Source organism: Pongo abelii, chromosome 1, assembly GCF_028885655.2.
Source record: "Pongo abelii isolate AG06213 chromosome 1, NHGRI_mPonAbe1-v2.0_pri, whole genome shotgun sequence".
Lineage (NCBI taxonomy): Eukaryota > Metazoa > Chordata > Mammalia > Primates > Hominidae > Pongo > Pongo abelii.
The window spans coordinates 31,109,173-31,132,345 of record NC_071985.2 but is presented as its reverse complement, the minus strand read 5'-3'; the positions used below and the strand labels follow the sequence as shown (position 1 = coordinate 31,132,345).

At 36.1% G+C, this 23,173-nt stretch overlaps 1 protein-coding gene across 1 annotated transcript in view; it reads left to right on the top strand.

Annotated features, from left to right (window-relative positions):
- RRP15 (ribosomal RNA processing 15 homolog) overlaps window positions 1-23,173 on the top strand; it is a 50,829-nt gene that overhangs the window by 11,046 nt on the left and 16,610 nt on the right. Inside the window, exons 2-4 of the mRNA XM_009237608.4 lie at window positions 6,585-6,859; window positions 9,316-9,413; window positions 11,721-11,922. Of these exons, the coding sequence (XP_009235883.2) occupies window positions 6,585-6,859; window positions 9,316-9,413; window positions 11,721-11,922 (575 nt within the window). The remainder of the gene's footprint in view (window positions 1-6,584; window positions 6,860-9,315; window positions 9,414-11,720; window positions 11,923-23,173) is intronic.

Below are 23,173 nucleotides of genomic sequence, written 5' to 3'. Positions count from 1 at the left end.
GAGTCTATCTGTTTTGGCTTGCCCAATAGCACATGTAATCACATCTGACAGTGTTTTCCCATGGTAGCACTATCATTTTATTTTTGGTTATTTTTATGGAAACCTGGGATGACTTCATTTTTTTCAAAGGTAACTTTTTTTTTTGAAGTTTTAAAGCATCAATTTTGAATATTCTAAATTTAGTAATTGGCAGGAAAGACCATGTGGCATGAGCAGAACAGATGATTTACAGCTGAATGGGGAGCAGTAGTTTTAGAGAGCCTTGAATAACTAGGGGGATATGTATACTTAGGTAAAATCAGAATGAGGATGGGGAGTAGACTGTTCAGTTTAACTGAGGCTTAGATGGAAATTTTTTAAATTCAAGCTTTATTAAACTATGTTTTAAAATATTTAATGAGTAGCTACATTAGTTCAGTACACATTAGTCCAAATTGAATCTCTGACACAAAACTTTGTAGTGTCTCACAAGTTGACAGCCCTGTTAGCTTTGCCTTTTTTACTTTGGGCATGTTTTTAACTTTTCTAAGCTTCAGAATCATCACCTGTGTAAATACAATAATAAAAGCAACTCATAGAAATGTTGTGAAATGAGCTGGGTGTGGTGGCTTACTCCTGAATCACAGCACTTTGGAAGGCTGAGGTAAGATGATCATTTGAGCCCAGGAGTTCAAGACCAGCCTGAGCAACATAGTGAGACTTCATCTTTACAAAAAATTAGCTGAGCATGGTGGTGTGTGCCTATAGTCCCAGCTACTTGGGAGGCTGAAAGGAGAGTATTGCATGAGCCTGGGAGATAGGCTGCAGTGAGCTAAGATTGTGCCACTATACTCCAGCCTGGGTGCCAGAGTGAGACCTTGTCTCAAAAAAAAAAAAAAGAAAAGAAAAAGAAAAGAAAATAAGTGTTGTGAAATGATAATACACAAAAAGTGCTTTATAAATAGTGCCTAGATCTAACTACATGTTAGCTAGTTAGTATTATCATTATTTTACAGTACTTTGGAAAGGTTGTAGCACAGAGACATTGGCCACTCATGAAATAAGTAAAAGGTGGCATGTGATGATTCCCTGGCATACGAGTTATAAACTATAACAAGAGTTAGGCAGCACTTTTATAATTGAAGTCACATTTATTTTCCCTCTATTTCTTGACATCAATTTTTAAGCTCTCTTATCCATTCCCCAGGTTCTCAGGATCTCTGTCTTTCCTCTGATTACTGATTATCATTTATTTAGTGCCTACTATTGTGCCAGGTCTGTGCTAAGTGCTTTTCATGTGTTATCATATTTAATCATCATAGCAACCCAGTGAAGTACCTACTGTTTTTATCCCTGTTTTACTGATAAAGAAACTGAGACACAGAAGGGTTAGGTAACTTGCCCAAAACTATGCTATTAGAAAGTACTGGAATAAGAACATAGCATCCCAAGTCTAATTCAGTAATCTGAGCTCTTAGCCCCTATGCTATAACTCTCTAGTCATCTAAAGCTTCTCATTTAACACCTCACATGAATTCCAGATTCCCAATACCAGAGGCATTCCTTCCTTGTTTCTTTCTCCTTCTCTACCACAGCCACATAAAAGTTCTCATTGTGTGTGTCTGTGAGTGTATTTCTGCATGTGTGTGTGGTGTGTAATCAGCATTTAAGTGGTGCTTACTAAGGGGTAGGCACTCAAAGAACTTTGTATATTTTAATTATGAAAACCCAATGAAGTACCGTTTTATTCCTATTTTTACAGATGAAGTAACTAAGGCAGAAGACTTAGTGTCAGAAAAGCCACTTAGATTAGTGTCTGGAGTTGAAATTGAATCCTGGTAGCCTTACTTCATTGTCCCCTACTAACTGTCCTCAGTCATGTTTTTACCCGGAGTTCTGTTTGACTAAGGGCAAATTTTAAAGGTGTGAAGGAAGTTAAAGGTTAACCAATAGGCTTACCACTTTCAGGTGGTATTTACATTTTAGAAGAAAAACTGTAATACAGAATGTTTTTAAAAGTAAGGACTTAAGTGCTAAGAGAAAAAATTCCAGCTATTTGGCCTTTTATTGGAAGCACACACCTGGAGTATGAACTTTTAAACTACTTGGTTTTAATCTTGGAATTGATGTGTATTGCATTTCTTAGATCATAAATCACGTTTTTGTGAAATCCCAATCTTACTTTCTTTATGCCCAATTTTTACCATCCAATTCTCAAATCTTTTGTTTCAGCCAGTCTCAACTTCATGTCATTTTATAAATATTTCATCATCTTTAACATTCCCATACCTTTGGACATGCTGATTTCTTCTGCCTGGAGTGCCAATAATAATATGATTACAATAGTAATTTTGATTTTCATACAGAGCACTGACTCAAATCTAGGATGTGTTTGGTTCTAGGTTCGGTGATCTTGCCATGTGATCAACTGGCTTGGGTTGTGGAATCTTACTTCCTTGGCTTCCTCCTTTCTTTTGTCATTCAAATTCTTGCATTAAGAAACAACTTGAATATCATCTTTGTAAAACTTTCTCTAAGCAATCCCAGATATCCCTGGTCACCCTTTCCTCGGTTTAAGAACACCTACAAATTCTATTGCAATTTGGCTATGTAATTTATCCACCCTACTAAACTCCTGAGTTCTTCAAGGAGAGAAACCTAGATTTAGATTTTTCCTTTGTCCTTTCTTGGCCATCACTCCTAAGTATTCAGTGAATGCTGAGGAACTGTGAGCCTTCTTAAAATTTTATCCCAGGCTAAGGAAAATGGCTCACTTTCCTGCCAGCAGCTAACCATTCGTATCTGGGATCAGGGAACAGATGGCAAGTTTGAAAGGGAACTGGAGGTTTGGGGAAAAAGGCAGCAGGAGATAAGAAATGCCTTATGACTACCTCAGTACATCAGAGGTTTAGCCCTGCTCTGTTCAATATGGTAGCCTCTAGCCACATGTGATTTAAATTTAAGGTAATTAAAGAAAATAAAAATTCAGTTCTTCGGTTGTGCTAGCCACATTTGAAGTGCTCAGTAGGCTCTTGTGGCTAGTGGCTACTGAGCAGCTTTAATAGAGAACACTGCCATGATTGGAACTTTTAGTCATTACTTCAATAAGCATCCTTTGTAGTCCTTTAAGTTCTAGATTTTTATAGTAGAATGCAAAATTAATGTTTAAGGCAACACACAGGACTTCAAAGGCATTTTTTACTTGTCTGGTGATTTCCGTCTATGCCCTTAGACACCTGGATATATCTGCTTCTGCTGTTATAGATCAGTGAGTGGAAAATTTTTTAAAAACCTCATTTGATTAGGATATAATAATATTTTGAGCCAGTTCTATTTTCTGATTTGCATAGTGATAATCTTTGATATCCTAGAAGTAAATCCTGTTTTTTTAGTATGCTGAGAGACTTCATTACTTTGGCATTTTTAATTTGTTTATATTAAATATCATCATTTTCATTGTCAGTGAATGCCTGATTAAAAACTTCTGAGATAGAGCTTCTTTAAGAAAATAATAAAATAAAAGCCATGACTTAAGGGAATTCTTCTGGAATTTTTTTTTAATTGGTGGGGTGAGTGCAGGTTGTATAAAATGGTGCTATAAACTTTTCATGGATTTATTGTGTGTTCATATTATGCATGTTGTGGTAGTCAAGCGGGGTAAGAAATGCATCAAAGAAAAATAGCCATGGTTTTGAAGTGGAGAATTGGAGTGGGTTACACCGTCAGAAAGTGTTTTGGCTTGCCTTGGCTGCCTTTACAGTACCATTGAAAAACATGAAATCTGCGGCAATTTGTGTGTGAATACATCAGGACAAAACACTAGATGTCAGTGTTGCAGTTTTGACATGTTACCAGGAGCTAGTCAAGATTTTTCTGCTTTTAATTGCCAAGATATTTTTTTATTGACCCAAACTTTTAAGCCTTCTTGCCTCCTTACATTTAGTTAAATACTTACTACATGAAGGACTTTTTCTAAGAATTGTTTATTTTGTTATTAGTGTCTGTGTAATGCTACTGACTCTGAAGAGTAAAACATATACAATATTAAAATAATACAGCTTTCAGCTAACTATATTCTTCAAACTTTGTTTTCCAGTGTACTTCCCTGGGTACACTGGTCCTAGGAAATGCCTCTTGGGGAAAAATTTTGTGGCCCTGGAATAAAATAATTCAGTCTTTTATTGAATTGGTTAATAGTGCTGCCAGCTTTTAATTTAAATATCTTTTTTTTTTTTTTAGTGTTATGGGCAATAATAAGATTCTTATATATTAACTATATTTGTAGGTTATATGTATACAAATATATACATATTTGTATGTGTGTGTATATATATATATATTTGTATGTTAAAGCCTGGAGTCACAAATGTGTTCAGATTTCTTAAATTGACCCAGCGTATAAGATACAGAAAAAGCTTCAAATTAAATGTTTTCAGTAATTTTTTTCTCTTTATTAAGAAATATGCAGCTCTATTAGCATGACAGAATTGCAAGTGACTTCTTGTCTTTATAACATTTTCTTTTATACTGTTGGCACTTCATGTTTTAAGATAATGCTTTTAAAAAATGTGAAACGTTATTGTTCTTTGTTATGTAATGTTCAGTTAATTTTTTGAAGATACTTTATTTTTACTCATGCTCGAGGTTCATTTTTATATAGGCATGTTTTTATTTCCTACTTTCTAATTTGTTATTAATTTTTACTTGAAATGTATTAGTGTTTTACATCATTTTTTGTTTCATGAATTTTCAGCACTGAAAAAATAAAGGTATTATGCAAAAATAATGCCCAAATTGCAAGTAATTGTAATAATGCCCAAATTGTAATCACTTGCTAAAAGTCAGGTCTTTTTATGGCTTGAAGTCAAGAGAGTAGAGGGGATCACTCAGAAGGTAATACTTGACTATGTACTATCTTCCATTTACTTTGGTCATAACAATAAGCTGATATAAAAAGGCTAAGAGGATGTTTAAAGGCAAATTAAAAACATTTTGTTGAAATTATTTAAAGAAGAAACTGAGCCTCGGAGTTGAAGAATAGATAATTTTGAAGCAACAACAAGACTCAATCAATAGACTTCTCAGAAGGTAGAAGCAACGGTTATGGTTCTGATGCTTGGCTTTGGTAAGGGTAAATGAACCCAGAGCAGCCTCACTGAAACGCTGCAGTGCTTTTGGCTTATGGATTGCTTTCTAATCCTCTGCATTTAAGTGAAGGTTCTGATCTGGGTGGGTGGAATAGAATTGAGTAAAGTAAGGAGCAGCAGGAAACCTGCTTATGCCTTGGCCTTTTTCTTCTAGTGTTAAATAGTATTTTATCTTAACGCAAGTTTATCAATATTTAAAAAAATACTTAAACTGCTAATACTATTACATTTGTAGAGGTACTTTGATAGGAAAAGTTTCAGCTAATGGCATTTTCTGTAATAATCTTTTGAGATTCAACTAGTTTTGGAGTCATCCAAAGAAAGTGCAGTTGTTTACCCAAAGACATCACTGCTAAATGGCAGCTGTTTGTATATTACTGAGTTTTCTTCTTTGTTGACTTCTCAGCCTTCTTTGTTAGCTCTTCTTCTGCTAATTAAAAAACACTCCAAGTTACTAAGCTATTGGATGATTGTCTTCTTCCAAGTATTTCCTAATAAGTTCTGTAGGTTTCTGAAGAACAGAAGCTCTCCAGAGGGCTCTGGATCATAGAGATGCACGCATGCAGTGCTGGGTGCTTGTGCTCTCCTTGTTAAAGTGCACTTAATTTAAGAAGTTGAGAAAGAGCTGCTCAGCAAGTTGATTTGCAAGCCAAGCCACCTTCTGGACTATTGTTTCTGCTAATCTTCCTCATCCATTTGAATTTTAAATGAGGAACTAGTTTGCTGGTAACCTGTAGGTGCTTTTCTTGGTGGTTCTGTGTGATAAAATTCAATGGTACACTTACACATTTGTATCTTCAATCAGAACTTGGTATTTTCATTTAGTCACTCATTGCTACAATTGAATCTAGTATCTTGGGCACGTCGTTAGATAATTTTTTTTTCCAGAAATGTTAAAATGCCCAATTTTCTAATGTTATATGCAAATTCTTTTACATGAGGCTGATTTTTAGTTTTAGGCTTTTTTTCTGCATACAAATTCAGAATTTTAAATATCTGGGCAAATCCCTTAGAAGATTTATTCTGATAATACTGTACCATTTTCTTATTAAAGTTTTCTGTTATTTGTTTTAATAGCCTTCATTAGCCCCTTCCATTAGTTTAGTAACACCATTAAGGTTCGTGTACTTGAATATACCTTGCACCAACTCCATGTCAACATCTGTCACCATTTTGACAATAAGGATGTGGCAGAGGCTGTTGGATTTGTTTCTGCTGCTTGAGTCCTGGGTTTGGAAGCTGCTGTGACATCCCCTGTATATGTGGCTGGGCTAGGTCTCTGGGAGCTGATGGCAATGGGATAGATGGTCCTATTGCTCTTCATCATTACTGTAGCTGTGGGACTCAGAAAAGTACCCCCCTTGCAAAAATGGGGACAGGCAGAGCTCCAGGAAGGGTTCGGGGGGCCTTGGCAGCCTCTGCCTAGGATATTAAAGTTTAATTTGCTTTTACTCTTAGGTTCTATAGGAAGCTGTGGATCGGAAAAGGACCACTTTTATTCTGATGATGACGCAATAGAAGCTGACAGTGAGGGTGATGCTGAGCCCTGTGACAAAGAAAATGAAAATGATGGAGAATCAAGTGTTGGGACTAATATGGGCTGGGCAGATGCCATGGCTAAAGTCCTCAACAAGAAAACTCCTGAAAGTAAACCTACTATTCTGGTCAAAAATAAGAAGCTGGAAAAGGAAAAAGAAAAGTTAAAGCAAGAAAGACTAGAGAAAATAAAACAGGTGTGTTCCACCAGTTGTCTTGTAGATTAGATTGTTTGTCTAGGCTAGCTCTTATCTTGACCGAACTGTTTCTTGCAGTGTTTGACCAATTAACGTTCCAGTTTTTAACTTGCTTTTTATGTGACGGTGGGTAACTAAGGTTATGTTTAGGAATTTAGTCTAAATTATTCCATTGAGCATGTTCACTTTTTAATCATCTACGCAAAGGCAAAATAATAGAAATGTAAACGCTGAGGAAACATCTTTTTAAAATCAAGTAATTATATACATGGTAGTGATTCCTGAGCCTATTTTATTTGTTTTAGCTGTCTGTATGCTGACTTTATTAGGTTGTGAACTAAGAAGCATGTTACTTTTTTTTTGCCAAAACTTATTTTACAATACGAATCTGTGATGATGTCATAACTCAAGGATTGGTTGTAGTTCTGAAAACGGATTATTTCAGTGTTAGATACAAATCAGTGTTGGATAAATTTGAATTCATTATGCTTTTGTTGAACTACTGATGATAGACGTTAGACTAGGTGTAATCTATTAATTAAAGGCCAAAAGTTGTACATAAATTTGTTGTGTATTATGAAAGCTAAATATCCATGATAAGGTTTTCATATCACCTGTACTTGATGATCTGTGTCTAAAATACTTGGTTACTAAAAGAAGCATGTTTTTTAATTAAAGAAAAATAACTTTCTACAAATGTACTGGCAGCATAGAAGTACTAATTCCCAAAGTCACTTCATAGGTAAAAATGAAAGAAACATAGGTTTGAATTGACATATATTTCTTTTTATGTTTATCATCTCCTTATCTTGTTTCAAGATGAATGTTTTCTTTGTTCTTAATACTGGTTGTTCTGTGTGAAAGGTGGAAATTTTTAAGTATTGCTCTTAGAAACACAGCATGCTCTATTATTAATTCAATATTCTTATTGTACTTTATTTAAGGTAAGTTTTGTCTTTAAATCTTATGGATAGCTTTTCAACTGAAAATTTGAATCTTTGTTTATTATCTGGCAAATGCTAGAAGAGGCTTCAAAAATATCAGAATCTTTGACTTCCTCTGGTCCCAGAGTTCTAGTGAGGGTAAGAACATTTTGAAGCCAAGAGGAATGAGTCTGTAACTCTGCTCTAGGCCAAAGCTTTGAGTGCTAGAGATGATACTGTCTCCATAATGCATGAAACCACATGTATTGATACCAGAAGCAAGACATGGCAGCTACAAATGCTCTTTGTGTGTATTTCTTAGAAGAGTATATGTAAATTATTATTTCCTAATTTAACTATTATGGTTTTCCAATTTATCAGCTACTTATTTCTAATCATAAATACAAAAATAAATTTCAGAGTTAAAAGTGTTTCAGGATTAAGCATACATATTATCCTTTGAGTACGGAATATAATTAAGTATTGACTGTTTCAAACTTAAAAGTAAGATTTTTAAAAAAAATTCCTGTCATAATCTGACAGTGAATTTCATGACCACTAAAATGAATTGTCTGGTTAGGAGAAGAATCTATTTCTTTAGAAAGCTATCAGGCTAATCTTTATAGTGAGTGCAAGAATTTGGTTTTACTGTGATTAGACACTTTCATTAATACAAAATGAGAAATAGATGAGTAAAGGCATAGATTAAAAAAAAGAAATTTTAGTAAAAACGTTGTCTTTATTACTGGTTTTGATGCTTGCCAGCTTCTTGGTGATTCATTTTATCATTATATCTGATATTTGGTTAAATGTTGGCCTGAGAAGGAGACATGAAGAAACAATGTATCAAATCAGGTTCCTGGGACCAGGATACTATTTAAAGACAAGTTCAAACTAAATTATGTTATCTGGGGAATTTTCTTATTTCCCACCTCCCCTTCTGCTTCTGTACAGTTTGCTATAGCTTACAACTGATAAACCATATATGGCAAGAATATTGGTCAGATATGCTACAAGAGGAGAAATAGATTTAAATGATTTTGTGCATAGAAAAATAGTCATTGTATAAGTATCTGGATACGATGCTGTTCTTTTAAAAGCTGATACATTTTCTTAATAATAATTCTGATGACTGAGGAAGTCATTTTCTGAAAGTAAAGATAAACTTACAATTTTCAAAAAGGGTAGTTTGGAATTCTTCCTTATGCTTCCCTCTGATGATCTGGTCAGAGCAGGCATGTGGCTCCCTCACACCCTATCTTGTACTGCCTGGCCGAATATGCTGGCAGCTCTCCAGGCCCCTGCTGTCAGAAGGCCTGACAGAAACTCACTTTGTGCCTCTCGCATGACACGCTGAGTGCTAACCACAGGCTCTCGAAGCTGAACCCTTAAAATTGTGTTTTTTTAAAAGTCCCTGACAAACTAAGCCAGAATGATTTATTACCTTCACCCTTTCACAGAGTGTCATACCAATGTTTGCTGCACTTTCAGAAATATCTAATATTCTTTCACATAACAATATTTATAACGCAGCGTGATAAGAGGCTGGAGTGGGAAATGATGTGCAGAGTAAAGCCAGATGTTGTCCAAGACAAAGAGACAGAGAGAAATCTTCAGAGAATTGCAACAAGGTAAAGTAGTGTTTTTGCCCTTTAAAAAATAAGTATACTAAAGCTTTCATAGTGGTTCTATTTTTGACCCAATTTGATTCTTAAGCTCAGCCTTCTCAGAGCCGAGTGATATATATCTAAGCCTGCCTGTTCAACACTGAATTCAACCAAAGATTTTCCAGGTCTCATGAGGCAAGAATATAATGTGCTAAGTGTATATTTGCTAAGAACCTATTTCAGATCATCTTGTTTTTATAGTCACGAGAACTGTGTAATCAGACCTCTTACTGCATTTCTCTTATGATGCTTGTCTAAATTTATGGCACTCGATGATGATTTTTATCTTGCATTATATTTATGGCATAATACATTACACATTATAGCTATTTCGTGCTATCTTTTTACTCTGCTTATTTATTCATTGGCACCAAACGTTTACTTGATGCCCTCTGTGTCCAAAGACAAACAGGATATGGTGGCTGCTGGGTGGTCCTTGCCTGGTCATGTGTAGGAATTACAGTCTCTTTGAGAATAGAATTATGTCTGTGTGTTGGGAACATAGAACAAGAGATTGTCTGGGAGAGTTTGAGAAGGCATTACAGAGGAGATAACATTTGGGCTGCTGCTAAAGAATGTAGCAGTTATATTTAGCAGAATTACTTTTAAATTCGTGTTACCTAAATTATTTTGGTCATTTTCTAATCCATCTCGGTGTTACACAGTGCGATAGCATGATGTGGTGAATAAGGGCATGAGTGATACAGCCAGACTGCTCGGTTCAAATCATAGTACTGGCTGTCACTAGCAGTGTGTCCCTGGGCATGCTACTTGATTTCTTTTTCTCTCAGTTTATCTGTAAATAGAGGATAATATACCTAGCCTATAGGGTTTCTTTGATAATTAAATGGATTAATACATATACAGAACTTAGAAAAGTACAGGCTCAATACATGAGAGTGAGTGCCTCCTTAAATTTTATGTCCTAGGCGCCTCCCTTTCCTCACCCTGGTCCTGTCACTACTGTGAAGGGTCTGGAATTTTACTCTCCTTATAAGCTCATAAGCTAGCCTGTTAAAGTTTCCTGGATGCTGGTAGAAGACAAGACACTTTGGATCAAAGACAAAGGACTTTATTACTCATGGCAAAAGCAGTAGCAGAGCTTCATGTTCCCACTGTTTCCTTTGTCCCATAGAGGGAGTGCAGGTGTCCCAGATGGATGCCCGCACGTGCAATATGTTGTGTTATAAGAACTGGAACACTGTGCTTGGGAATCTATCACTTTTATACTGATTGGTAACAAGCCTGCTCTTTGTCTGGGGGGAGACGTTACCTCATCCCTCAAGGTCACTTCCTACAAACACAACCCTGAGAAATGACCTGGATAAAGAGCAGTCAGGTGCATTCATTCTTGAAAAATCCAGCAACCATATGCAGGGATGCTCAAGGCCCAATAATTATTGGAAGAGGCAGATTGCCTCTTATTAGAGCAAGAAAATTCATGGATTGCAGAATTTTAGAGCTGGAAGGGATCTTAGCAGTCTAAATCAATGCTATCCAGGAGAAATGAATGTGAGCTACATTCATTTGTAATTTAATATGTAATTTAAAATGTTCTTATAGCCACAATGAGAAATATAAAATGAAAGAGGTGAAATTAATTTCAATAATATTTTATTTAACTCTGTATTCAAAATATTCATCATGTAGTCAGTATGAAGCAGTTATTAATGATATTTAAGGATTCTATTTTTCATACTGAGTCTTTGAAATCTGGCATGTATTTTCATTTACAGCACATGGCAATTCAGACCAGTCACATTTCAAGTGCTCACTAGCCACATGTGGCTTGTGGCTCCTGTATCAGATGCAGGTCTTAATTTTCAGAATTTATCTTTGAATGGACTCAAATAAATACAGAACATAGTTTTAAAAATAAGTATTTTTTAAAGTAGGATTTTACAATGGTTTCATAACACAAGAGTTGCAGATAACATAGCTAAATACTTTTTAAGCTACTCAGGTATTATTTTTCCAATTTACAGATGAAATTGAGATCCAGAAAAATCTTTCTTGGAGTGAAGCACAAAGTTATGTACCAATCCACATTTGTTATCTGTTTAGAAATTTATATTCATTCATTGAAATGTATATTCATTTTTCAGATGTATTTATCAAATGTATTTAACCACTTATCCAGCTCTTTCCTTTGAGTACTTGTTAAATGCTTGCCTCTTTTCTAGACAGTGAAAATACATTTTTCCTATCCTCAGAGTTTGTATTCTAGTGTAATTATTTAATACATCGTTCTGGTCATTTTATATTCTACAGGGGTGTGGTGCAATTATTTAATGCTGTTCAGAAACATCAAAAGAACGTTGATGAAAAGGTTAAGGAAGCTGGAAGTTCTATGAGAAAGCGTGCTAAGTTGATATCAACTGTTTCCAAGAAAGATTTCATTAGTGTTTTGAGAGGGATGGATGGAAGTACAAATGAGACTACTTCAAGCAGGAAGAAACCAAAAGCCAAACAGGTAAAAACTTTTATATAGGATTCAGTGTATCAGACTTTCAGCTCTAAAACTAGAGTCTTGAGATGGAAAACCAGACTATAGAATTACAGGGTTTTGTTTTTTTTTTCCTAGATTTTATTAAAATTCCTCCATGCCCGCAACCTTTAGAGATAGGGCTTGCCGCTCTCCTATCTGAAATCCTGCCATTTTGCACATTTTGGAGAATAGAAACCTGTCTGGGCCACAGCTTTAATTTCAGACTTTACCCATAGATGGTGTGTAACTTCTAAAATATGAAGAGTCAGAGAGTTTTAGGAAATAATGGTAGAAAGTCATTCTTGCATTGAGGCATCTTTAGTGATGTTTGGTTGAGAGATTAAGAGCATAAATACTTTCTATGACCTTTGGCATGAGAACTTTGCTTCTCCAGCCCCCTCAGTAGTTTCTTTCTTTTTTTTTTTTTGATGGAGTCTTGCTCCCTGGCCCAGGCTGGAGTGCAGTGGCGCGATCTTGGCTCACTGAAACCTCCGCCTCCCAGGTTCAAGCAATTCTCCTGCCTCAGCCTCCTGAGTAGCTGGGATTACAGGCACGCGCCATCACCTCTGGCTAATTTTTGTATTTTCAGTAGAGACGGGGTTTCACCATGTTGACCAGGCTGGTCTTGAACTTCTGACCTCAGGTGATCCACCCGCCTCGGCCTTCCAAAGTGCTGGGATTCCAGGTGTGAGCCACCGAGCCCAGCCAGTAATTTCTTTTTAATGTACCAGGTGAAAGGTTTTGACGTGTGCTTTAATTTTATAAGTGGTGAGTTTCTATTGTTGTCGTTTTAAAAAAGCAAAATATGTAGCTGTATTTTGATGGCTTGATTTCTGTTGCCAAAACCAAAGGTACTTTTAATCAGTCAGGAAATGAGAATTTCTGTCATAAATTTTTTTGTTTGGGAAAATAATTGAAACCCGAGCAAGAAGAGCATTTAGGAATTTTATGCTAGCCTAGGGTTGGAGCATTTTTTAAAGTTTCTTGATTAAGTTCATATTTTACCTAAGTGACAAAAGTTTTTGAATCTACTTGTCTCTTTCTTGAATATCAAAGGGTTCAAATTGTATATTCATATGATAATAGTTTTCACTAGTGCTGCTATTTTAAAGTATCTATCAGAAGTACTTGTAAATACATGAACACTGTGTTTGGGGATTTATACTTTTTAGTTCAAAAGCCTTAATAGGCTGTATTCTTGCTAGTAACATTTTACTGTAAGAGTTAGAGAAAGATTCAGCAACATTGGATTGGAAAGAACTAGTGGGAAGATGAAGAGACTTAGTTTTTTTTCTTTTTCCTATTGGTTTCAAAATAACATTTTATAGAAGCACATACTTTTGCTTTGGGATTATTTCTTTCATGAGTTATGAAAATACATAACAGATTCCACTGGCATTGTATTTTTTTCCTTACCATTTGCACTTGCCCTTGACTTTCTTTTTTTCTACTTCAGTGATCACAGTATTTGTAAATCTGGGACAAGGTCAAAAATTGCTTGAGACATAAGCCAAAGTGGTTTTGCTCCAAAAGTAATTTGTTTCTAGAACACCCTGCCCCATGCCATCAATACCCTGACATATTTCTTTCTTTTAAAAATGTTTGTTTTCATGTTGATTGCATATTTATGGAAAAACAGACTCCTTTTTAAAAAATTTTGCTTGAGTTTGCATCTGAATAACTGTGAAAGTACTATACTATTTGAGATTGGATCAGTTATTGATATAAACATATTTCTTGGCTGGATGCAGTGTCTCATGCCTGTAATCCCAGCACTTTGGGAGGCCAAGGTGGGCAGATCACGAGGTCAGGAGTTCGAGACCAGCCTGGCCAACATGGTGAAACACTGTCTCTACTAAAAATACAAAAATTAACTGGGCATGGTGGCACCCACCTGTAATCCCTGCTACTCAGGAGGCTGAGGCAGGAGAATTGCTTGAACCCGGGAGGCAGAGGGTGCAGTGAGCCGAGATCGTGCCACTGCACTCCAGCCTGGGTGACAGAGAGAGACTCCATCTCAAAAAAAAAAACAAAAAACGAAAAACAAAAACCATGTTTATTAAGTGCCTGTTTCTACCAGGTGTTATCCTTGTGTCCTTTAAAATCTTACAATTAAGATGGACAAATGACTTCAAGTAAATAAGTAAGAAAGATTAACTTGATAGTAGGCAAATTCTAAATTAGTATGTCGAGTACACATTAACATTAGTTACACCAGCTCTAACAAAATGTACATTAAGTGGCTACCCCTGTGTGAAGGGAATTTCAGAGTAACTGTGTACCATTTATTTAGAGCATAGATCATTATATCTATGTATGTTACTTGAAATAGGTGAACTTTTAAGGTAGTTCAAGGGAAGGCAGGGTGGCAAAGGTGAGCATAGATTTGATGTGCCAAAGTGCTATTCAGAAATGAATCATTGATGAATGAGCTAAATAAAGGAAGAGATTAAGAAAGTAGAAAGTAATATTTGCCATTTTTTTTCTTATATTTAACCTTGTCCTAGCACCATAGCTATTGTACTCTTTCCTCATAGATGTTCCTTCTCTCATCATAGAATGGAACAAAAGAAATCTTATTGTTGTCCCTTCCCTGGGCTGTAATGATATTCAGAGCACAGATTTTTAAATTCAATATTCCTAATATTGTGAAGTCTTTAAAATTAGAGGCCACCCACATATAAACTAGATTCACTGGCAGCTATCTATCAGGGTACCAATTTGGAAACACCTTCATTTTAATGACTTCAATTCTTTTTCCCAGTTATATGTGTTATTCAGTTTTGATGTTAAAGTCTTATGTTCAATAATCAAAAGAGGCAGGAGTTTTATATTAAATATGGATAGAATTGTAATAATATAACATAGATTATATACATTGAGCCCATTATAGTTAACCATACTTTAGGAGTGGTTTTGGTGTTTGGTTTTGTTTTCTCCTAATGTACACATGACGTGGGAATTTATTTTAAAGAACGCTTTTAAAAAAAAATTGTTATAGAAATTTCATATTTCTTCAAGGTATAAGAAACAGACATTGTGACAAATGTTTTTTAATGGTGATAGGGCCTGAACAAGTCATTTTCTTTTTCTTTCTTTCTTTTTTTTTGAGACAAAGTCTCGCTCTGTTGCCCAGGCAGGAGTGCAGTGGAGCTATCTCAGCTCATTGCAACCTCCGCCTCCTGGGTTCAAGCGATTCTCCTGTCTCAGCCTCCCGAGTAGCTGGGATTACAGGCGTGCACCACCATGCCCAGCTAATTTTTGTATTTTTAGTAGAGACAGGATTTCACCATGTTGACCAGACTGGTCACGAACTCCTGACCTCAGGTGATCCGCCTGCCTTGGCCTCCCAAAGTGCTGGGATTACAGGCATGAGCCACCATGCCCGGCCGAACAAGTCATTTTTCTTAGTCTTTTCTGCATTAGAATTTTATTATCAAAGCAATAGGAGCACAGTATGAAAAGTGAATTTATGATTAAATAAAATAACCACTGCCCTTTTCCATTCTTCTCTACACTAGTACTCCAGTACTTCTGGTATTTACCTCCATATCTTAAATAATATTTACACTATTTCTTTATCAATACTAGATACTATCTTTTATGGAAGATAAAGTTGGTTTTCCTCACACCTTTCCACATTCTGTCCTTCCAACATAGTATATTAAAATTTCTTATACTAGATTGAATACTAGCATTCAATGTGAATATTGTTCACTGCTGAGCAAAATACTATACAATAATAATACTTACTTTCTTCAGCTTTGTTACAATTTTTATTTTTCCTGGAGTTATCACTTGCCTTTTTTTCCCCTTAGTTTTGTATATGCCAAAATCCTTCCACATTCTTCAAAAGAACTGTTAAACCCTTCTCAGTAGTATATTTCTTGTGGTCATCTTGCTGCTACTATCTAAACTGGTTGTTCTTTACCTGCTGTGCACTGTCATTTTGCAACATTGCTTTATCCCCTTCCTGGGAATTCCATTTGCCTCTCTCCTATGCAGTATCCTCTGTTTTTTTGGACGAAATGTCTTCTTTTCTCTTGGCCTTCTCCTGCATTTTAGTGATGGCACAGTTATCAGCATTCTAGGAGAGAGTATAGGTGTCCTTATTTTTTATTGATATGTTGGCCTGATAGATGGCTTCCAATATTTGGAAAAGGGTTTTTGTGGATGCAATTAAATTAATGATCTTGAGATGAAGAGGTAATCTTGAATTATTCGGGTAGGCCCTAAGACCAGTGACAAGTGTTCTTAGACACATAGGAGAAATTTGACAGACAGAATCGGAGCAGGCAGTGTGACCATGGAGGAATAGGTGGGAGTGATGTGGCTGCAAGTCAAAGAATGCCAAGAAACACCAGAAGCTGGAGGAGACAGCAAGGGAGGGGTTCTCCCCTGAAGCCCCAAGAGGGAGTGAGGCTTTGCCAGATATGGGCATCGGGCTTCCAGAACTGTGAAAGAGTAAATTGCTCTTGTTTTCAGCTACCTAGTTTGTAGCAATTTGTTATGGCAGCCACAGGAAACTAATAGAACATAGATGTCCATGTTGGAAAGTAATTTTCTCTCAGAAGTTTGAGAGAAATTTTTTCTTTCTTTTTTTTTTTTTTTTTTTTTTTTTTGCCATTGAGAGGTTCAGTGCTGTTCTGCTTTCTGATTCTTTTCTTTTTGGAACCTTTTAAGACCTTCTCTATCCCCGTTCTTAAAACATTTGTAGTGAGTAATTGGTAGTCACTAATTTTATTTTATTTATATTTTTGTGAGATAGGGCTATGAAAAAAGATATTGTTAGTGGATGTGAGAAGACATAAAAAAAGAATGATTCTTAGCCAATAAATAGAACTTTGGGGTAAAGTGTTGAATGTTAAATTCAGTGGAAATTTGGTTCTATGGAATGAATCAGATCACCACGTATTTCATTTAGAAACAAGAAGAGGAACCTTCTTTGCCAAATTGTTTTAGTAGCTGTTCTGGGTGGTACATATATTGCTCATGAAATTAGAAAATCGTAAAGTTGGAAAAATTGTGATGTGGGGATATTCATAGGAAATGTGACTCTCAGGAGGAATGTACTTTAGAAGAATATAAGAAACTTAGCTTTGATTTTTAAAATGGCATGAAGTAAACATGGTAAGGGGGAAAAAGCCTGCCAGTTCTGTAATTTTTCAGATTCGTTATAGTTTTCTTTCCTGTTTTCTTCCATGGAAGTTGGAATGTAGGATGTTTGCTAATGAGTGGGGAGTTAGAAAAAGGGATTCTGAGGAGGTAGGTTGGCATTAGATTTGAAGTGTCCTATCTTGAGGAATCTGGACTTCATTCGTTACGCATTTGGAAGCCAATGCCATAAGGTAAGTGATCTGGTCAGATTTGATTTTTCTGTCTTTCTCTTTTGATTTATTTCAGCTTCTATTTTAGACTAAGGAGGTACATGTAGAGATTTGTTACAAGAGTAATATTGTGCAGTGCTGAAGTTTGGGGAATGATTGAATCTATTGCTCAGATAGTGAAGATTTCATTATTTTTAAGGAAAAGAAAGGGCTGAAGGATGGAAAAGTCAGAAGACCAATTAGTGGAAGACAATTGCCATAATTAAAGCAAGGGGAGAGAATGTGAACTAAGATTGTGTGGGGTAAAGTGGGTTGGGGTGAAGGGAAAAGAGGAATCAGATTGGAGAGGCAATTTTAAGGTATAGATTGACTTGATTTGTGATTAACATGATGTAGAGGGATATGGGAGAGGGAAGATTTATTAATAACTCAGAGGTTTACAACTTGAGAGACTCAGAAATGGTGACAGCTTTCACCAAAATAGAGAATATAAAATATGGAACATGTCTGAGAGGTAAAGATTTTTGAAGGCAGCGACTGCTCCAGGTTATAATCAGAAATGAGAAGGATGACAGTAAAGGTCAGGTTAACAGCAGCAGTGTGGCAGAAGCGTTTGGTTAGTGCAGGAAATAGCATGGCTAGAAACAAGGAGGCAACCAGAATAGCAGAGATGGTGAGGCCACCTGGGGCAGGCGCTGATGAGTCCTGTATGTCTTAGTAGGGTTCCTGAATCTTTAAGAACGATTAACTTGTTTACTGAGTCAGGGAAGATGAATAGTCTATTTTAGAGAGTTTTTCACATGAATAAATGTAATATCTTCTAGGTTTAAATAACCAATTTTCAGTTATTTGGAAGGAATTCCCTAATCCAGAAGCTGTAATTCCTGTCTTCGATCAAATAGAGGAAGCATCATCCCAATTACATACCAACATGTGGCAAGGCATATTGACCAATATCTTGATGTTGACCCCGAGTTATTTTTATTTTGTTTTATTTTACATTGTATTATTTTATTATTTTTAAAGAGGTGGGATCTTGCTGTGCTGCCCAGCCTGGTCTCGAACTCCTGGGTTCAAGTGATCCACCCACCTAGGCTTCCCAAAGTGCTGGGATTATAGGCATGAGCCACCATGCCTGGTGACCCTGAGTGATTTTTAAAAATATTACATTGTATTTAGAACACTGTTTAAGGAAGCAACAAAAACATGTTTTTTAAGAAAAGTTTTATAAAAAATTTAAGCTTTAACTCTTAAAGGATTAATACCTCTGTTCCTCTATTCAAAACATGTTCCTATCTAGAGTGATTTGTTTCTCAGTATGTTAATCAAGATTTTATTAATGTAGAGGCATTAAATTTTTTTCCTTAGCTTTCAAAGTTGTAATTATTCCTTTTGCTGTTTTCTTGAAAAGCCGACTAAAATTCAATCAGATTTTTTGGAATTTAATTCTGTTACTCTAAAGGCTGACAGAAGCAGATGTGATGTTAAATCTGAGTCTCTAAGGAAAATATATTGGCTGTTAGGAAAGCATTGGCTTTACTTGCACTCTTGAATTACAGACTTTCTACAAGGTTTTCATTTATTTGAAATTGCCAATATATCAATTTCAGTTTTTTTTTTTAATAATGAAACAAATTATAATTTTATAGTAAGGGAAAATGCTAGCTGGTTTCTGTTAGAAAATGATTTTTTGGCGGGGCATGGTGGCTCACATCTGTAATCCCAGCACTTTGGGAGGCCGAGGTGGGCTGATCACAAGGTCAGGAGATCGAGACCATCCTGGCCAACATGGTGAAACCCCGTCTCTACTAAAAATACAAAAATTAGCCGGGCGTGGTGGTGGGGGCCTGTAATCCCAGCTACTTGGGAGGTTGAGGCAGGAGAATCGCTTGAACCTGGAAGATGGAAGTAGCAGTTTGCTGAGATTGCACCACTGCACTCCAGCCTGGTGACAGAGCAAGCCTCCGTCTCAAAAAAAAAAAAAAAAAAAAAAAGAAAGAAAGTGATTTCCTTAGTGATTGCTGGACAATAATTTTCAATAGAAGTCCCTAGGAAAAAGAGTTACCGGAAAAGTCCAGGTATTTATTTATTTTTTCTGATTTTGTGGTATGAGCACTTTAAATGTCAAACATAGAGATAAGGTAGGGTACTCCTCTATTTCTCATTTATTTATCATAAATGGCAACCTTGTAATTTCTTCGTAGGTAAATAATTAGTGGTGAGAATGCTTTTGAAATACCTGGCCTCTTTGGTATCTTACAACTTAGACCCAGACTCCAAATTGCTATGTACTTTTTAAAATGTGCATTTCTTCTGGTTCTTAGATCTGCTGAATTCTTGCTTCTAAAGACAGAAGCCTAGGAAAGGAGGACTTCCTCACCCAGGTCCCTTGGTGGGCCTCTGGCAATTTTCAGGATTTACTTTTGGTTTTTCTGAGGTAGGATCTCACTCTGTCACCCAGGTCGGAGTGCAGTGTCGCGATCTTCGCTTACTGCAACCTCCGCCACCCAGGTTCAAGCAATTCTCATGCCTCAGCCTCTTGAGTAGCTGAGATTACAGGCGCATGCCACCACCACCACGCCTGGCTTTTTTTTTTTTTTTGTATTTTTAGTAGAGATAGGGTTTTACCATGTTGGCCAGGCTGGTCTCCTCGAACTCCTGGCCTCAAGTGATCCTCTGACCTCGGCCTCCCAAAGTGCTGGGATTTCAGGCTTGAGCCACCGTGCCTGGCCAGGATTTAGCTTTTAAATCAAGTTGGGTTGTGGAAGGCAGGCAAGGGGGTAGAGAAAGATGCTGTCCTTAGATTGCCCCTGCATTGCAGGACAACAGTGTTTTACTCTCACGTAAAGCTCTCTGACAGGAATGTGTGGAATCCTAATTTTGTAAATAATTCAGCTTAATGTTTGTTTACTGAAAATGCCTAAACAGAGCTTAGGCAAAAGTGAGACTCCATGTATGAAATGAGAACAAGCAGGATTATACATATTACTGTTGATGGGAATGGTTTTAAGCCAGTTTCCCATTGTATTTATGTCTTTTAAAATATGCTATTTAGTTTTAATGTGGGGTGGTTTCTGATTTGAACAACAGTTTTAATCAAAATGAGCTTAGGTTTGGCAATATGGCACATGCAGCATTTTGACTTATGGAAAATATGGATATTAGTGAAGAATAAGAACTAGTTATTACAGAACTGCTGTAGAAATCTTTAGTTACTGTTAACTTAAAATTAATAGTGTCATACATCTTTTTGCCCCTATATGAAGAAATGTGCTATTTGAAGTGGCTGCCTGTAATGGATTTTCTTTAGTGAGGTTGAGGCTTTAAAAAAAAAATTATCCTGCACAGATGAGTCTTATGCATTTGTCTTTTAAAAATGCATTGTATTAAGACATCAGTCTTACGTGTTAGCACCTATAATGCATTTTTAAAAGTCAGAATAATATTTTATTGCGTCTTGGTAAAAATTACCATTTTTGAGTAGTAGGCAGTTGAGAACATTTGTGGGGATATATAACACATAGTACTAAAGCCACAGATTCTAGAACCAGACTGCCTGAGTTCAAAATGCCTGTTATATATAGTAGTAATAACAGTCCCTACCTCACAGGGATGTTGTGAGAGTCAATTAAGTTAATATACATAAAGCACTTAGAATGATGCTTAGCACATAGTAAGTGCTATATAAATGTTTGCAATAATTTTTATTTTGCATTGCATGCCATCAAAACAAGTTCCTTATATTGGTACTTATTTTTTCTCTAAAAACTATAGTCAAAGATGAATTCCAAAGTTGGAAACCAATTTGAAGGGGAACTCTTACTACTTTTTATCTGAATTATTGAATAATCCAAAAACCTTCCAATAATTTGATTAAAATTATGTTTAGATTTGGATATTCTCACTCACATTAGGTGTGATGGCTCTAGTAATGCATAATTCTTAGAAAATGTAAAACTAGATTTGAAGGAAGTAGAAATGTGTCCACTTTCTCTTGCTCCCCATTTCCAGTTATGGTTGAACTAACTATATTACTTACAAGAATTTACTTATTAAGATAAGTTTGGTTTTTATGGGGGTGCTGTCATACTATTTGAATGTCCTCATCTTTGTGAATAATGTGTAGAACATCATTAGAAGATTATACCTGTCCCAAGTTGGGGATTATGTGATACACAATGACTCGGCATCAGCAAGTAAGGATAGCGAGTAGAAGGACTGAAAGGGCACTTACTAGTGTATGCTTTGTGCCAGATGCTGTGGCAGATGTTTTTACGTAATTCCATTTCCAATAGAAAACTTCTCTTCCTTCTCTCACCCAGATGAGCTGGAAGAACTGTGGTTGGCTGATAAGCCAAAGTGTCAGCAAGACTAGCAAGAGAATGGTGAAGGAAGCAGCTTGCATTCTGCTTTTTCCTAGGTCTCTCATGCTGCTCATTTGATGTAAAGCATAATGAAGACTGACACATTTTAAAATCTGATTTCTCAAAACTGTTATGTAAGATAAAATGTTAACCATAGTAAGACATTTTCAAGTTATGAAACTCATAAAACCAACTTAGAAAATTATTTATAAATTCAAGTTAGAATTGACTTTCTCTTCATTTGTCAAGGAATTAAAATTTACTAGAAATCAAATGCATCATGCATTTGATGATTGTGATTTTAGAATCTTCCCCCTTGCCCCACACCCTTTTTTTTTTTTTTTTTAATTAAAGACAGGGTCTTGGTGTGTCACTCAGGCTGGAGTATAGTGGTGTGATCACAGCTCACTGCAGCCTCAACCTCCTGGGCTCAAGCGATCCTCCCTCCTCAGCCTCGCGAGTAGCTAGAGCCTCAGGCACCATTAGGCCCGGTTGATTTAAAATTTTTTTTTCTAGAGATGGGGGTCTCATCATGTGGCCCAGGCTGATCTTGAATTCCTGGGCTCAAGTGATTCTTCTGCCTCAGTCTCCCAAAGTCCTGGGATTACAGGTGTGAACTCCCAGCTCTTTTATGAAAATTTTCAAACAGGAAGAAAATTATAAAGAATAGTAATATAAACACCTATATTTCTATATGTCTACTTAGGTTTAAAAGTTGTTAGCACTTACTGTGTTTGTGTTAATAGCTATCTACCTTTCTCTCCATCTAGTTTTTGTTTGTTTAGGTTGATTATTTGAAAGTATTACCCCCATGTGCCCCGAAGAGTCTCTTTTTTTAAAAAAAAATCAGCTTTATTGAGGTATGATGTTCATATACCATACATTTAAAATATTTTTTTATAACTTTTTGAGAACCAGAATTCAATTAAGTCTCACCCATTACATTTGATTCTGTCTTGTTCTCTTTTATTCCAGACCAATCCCTTGTCTTTCTTTTTTTTTCTTTTAAAGACTAGCTTTTTAAAGAGACAAGCCAGTTGTCTTGAAGAATGAATAATGAATCCAGGCCAGTTGTCTTGAAGAATGAATAATGAATCCAGGTTTATGAATTTGTCTGATTACTTCATTATGATGTCATTTATCTTGTTCTATGCCTTTTTCCTGTAAGCTAGAAGTTAGGACTAAAGGCTTGCTGAGATTTAGGTTAAACTTTTTTTTGCCATAATTACATCATATGTGTGATAGCTTATACTATGTACTTGCTATTGTAACACATCAAGAGACACATTATCAGAATGTTTCGTGGTAGTGATGCCAGTTTCCACTTGGTTAAAGTGATAATAAATACTTTTTTTTTTTTATTAAAGGTGCACCCTCCCCACCCCCCAGTTAGAAAGTAATTTCTGGGACAAATAGTTTCACAGGAGCAAGTATACCTGTCTCCATCTTTTGCCTTTTACCATCAATTAGTGATCCTTGCCTAAAACAGTTAAGTGACATGAGGGTACAGAATGGTGATTCTCTCATTTGTTTTCTAATTTATTA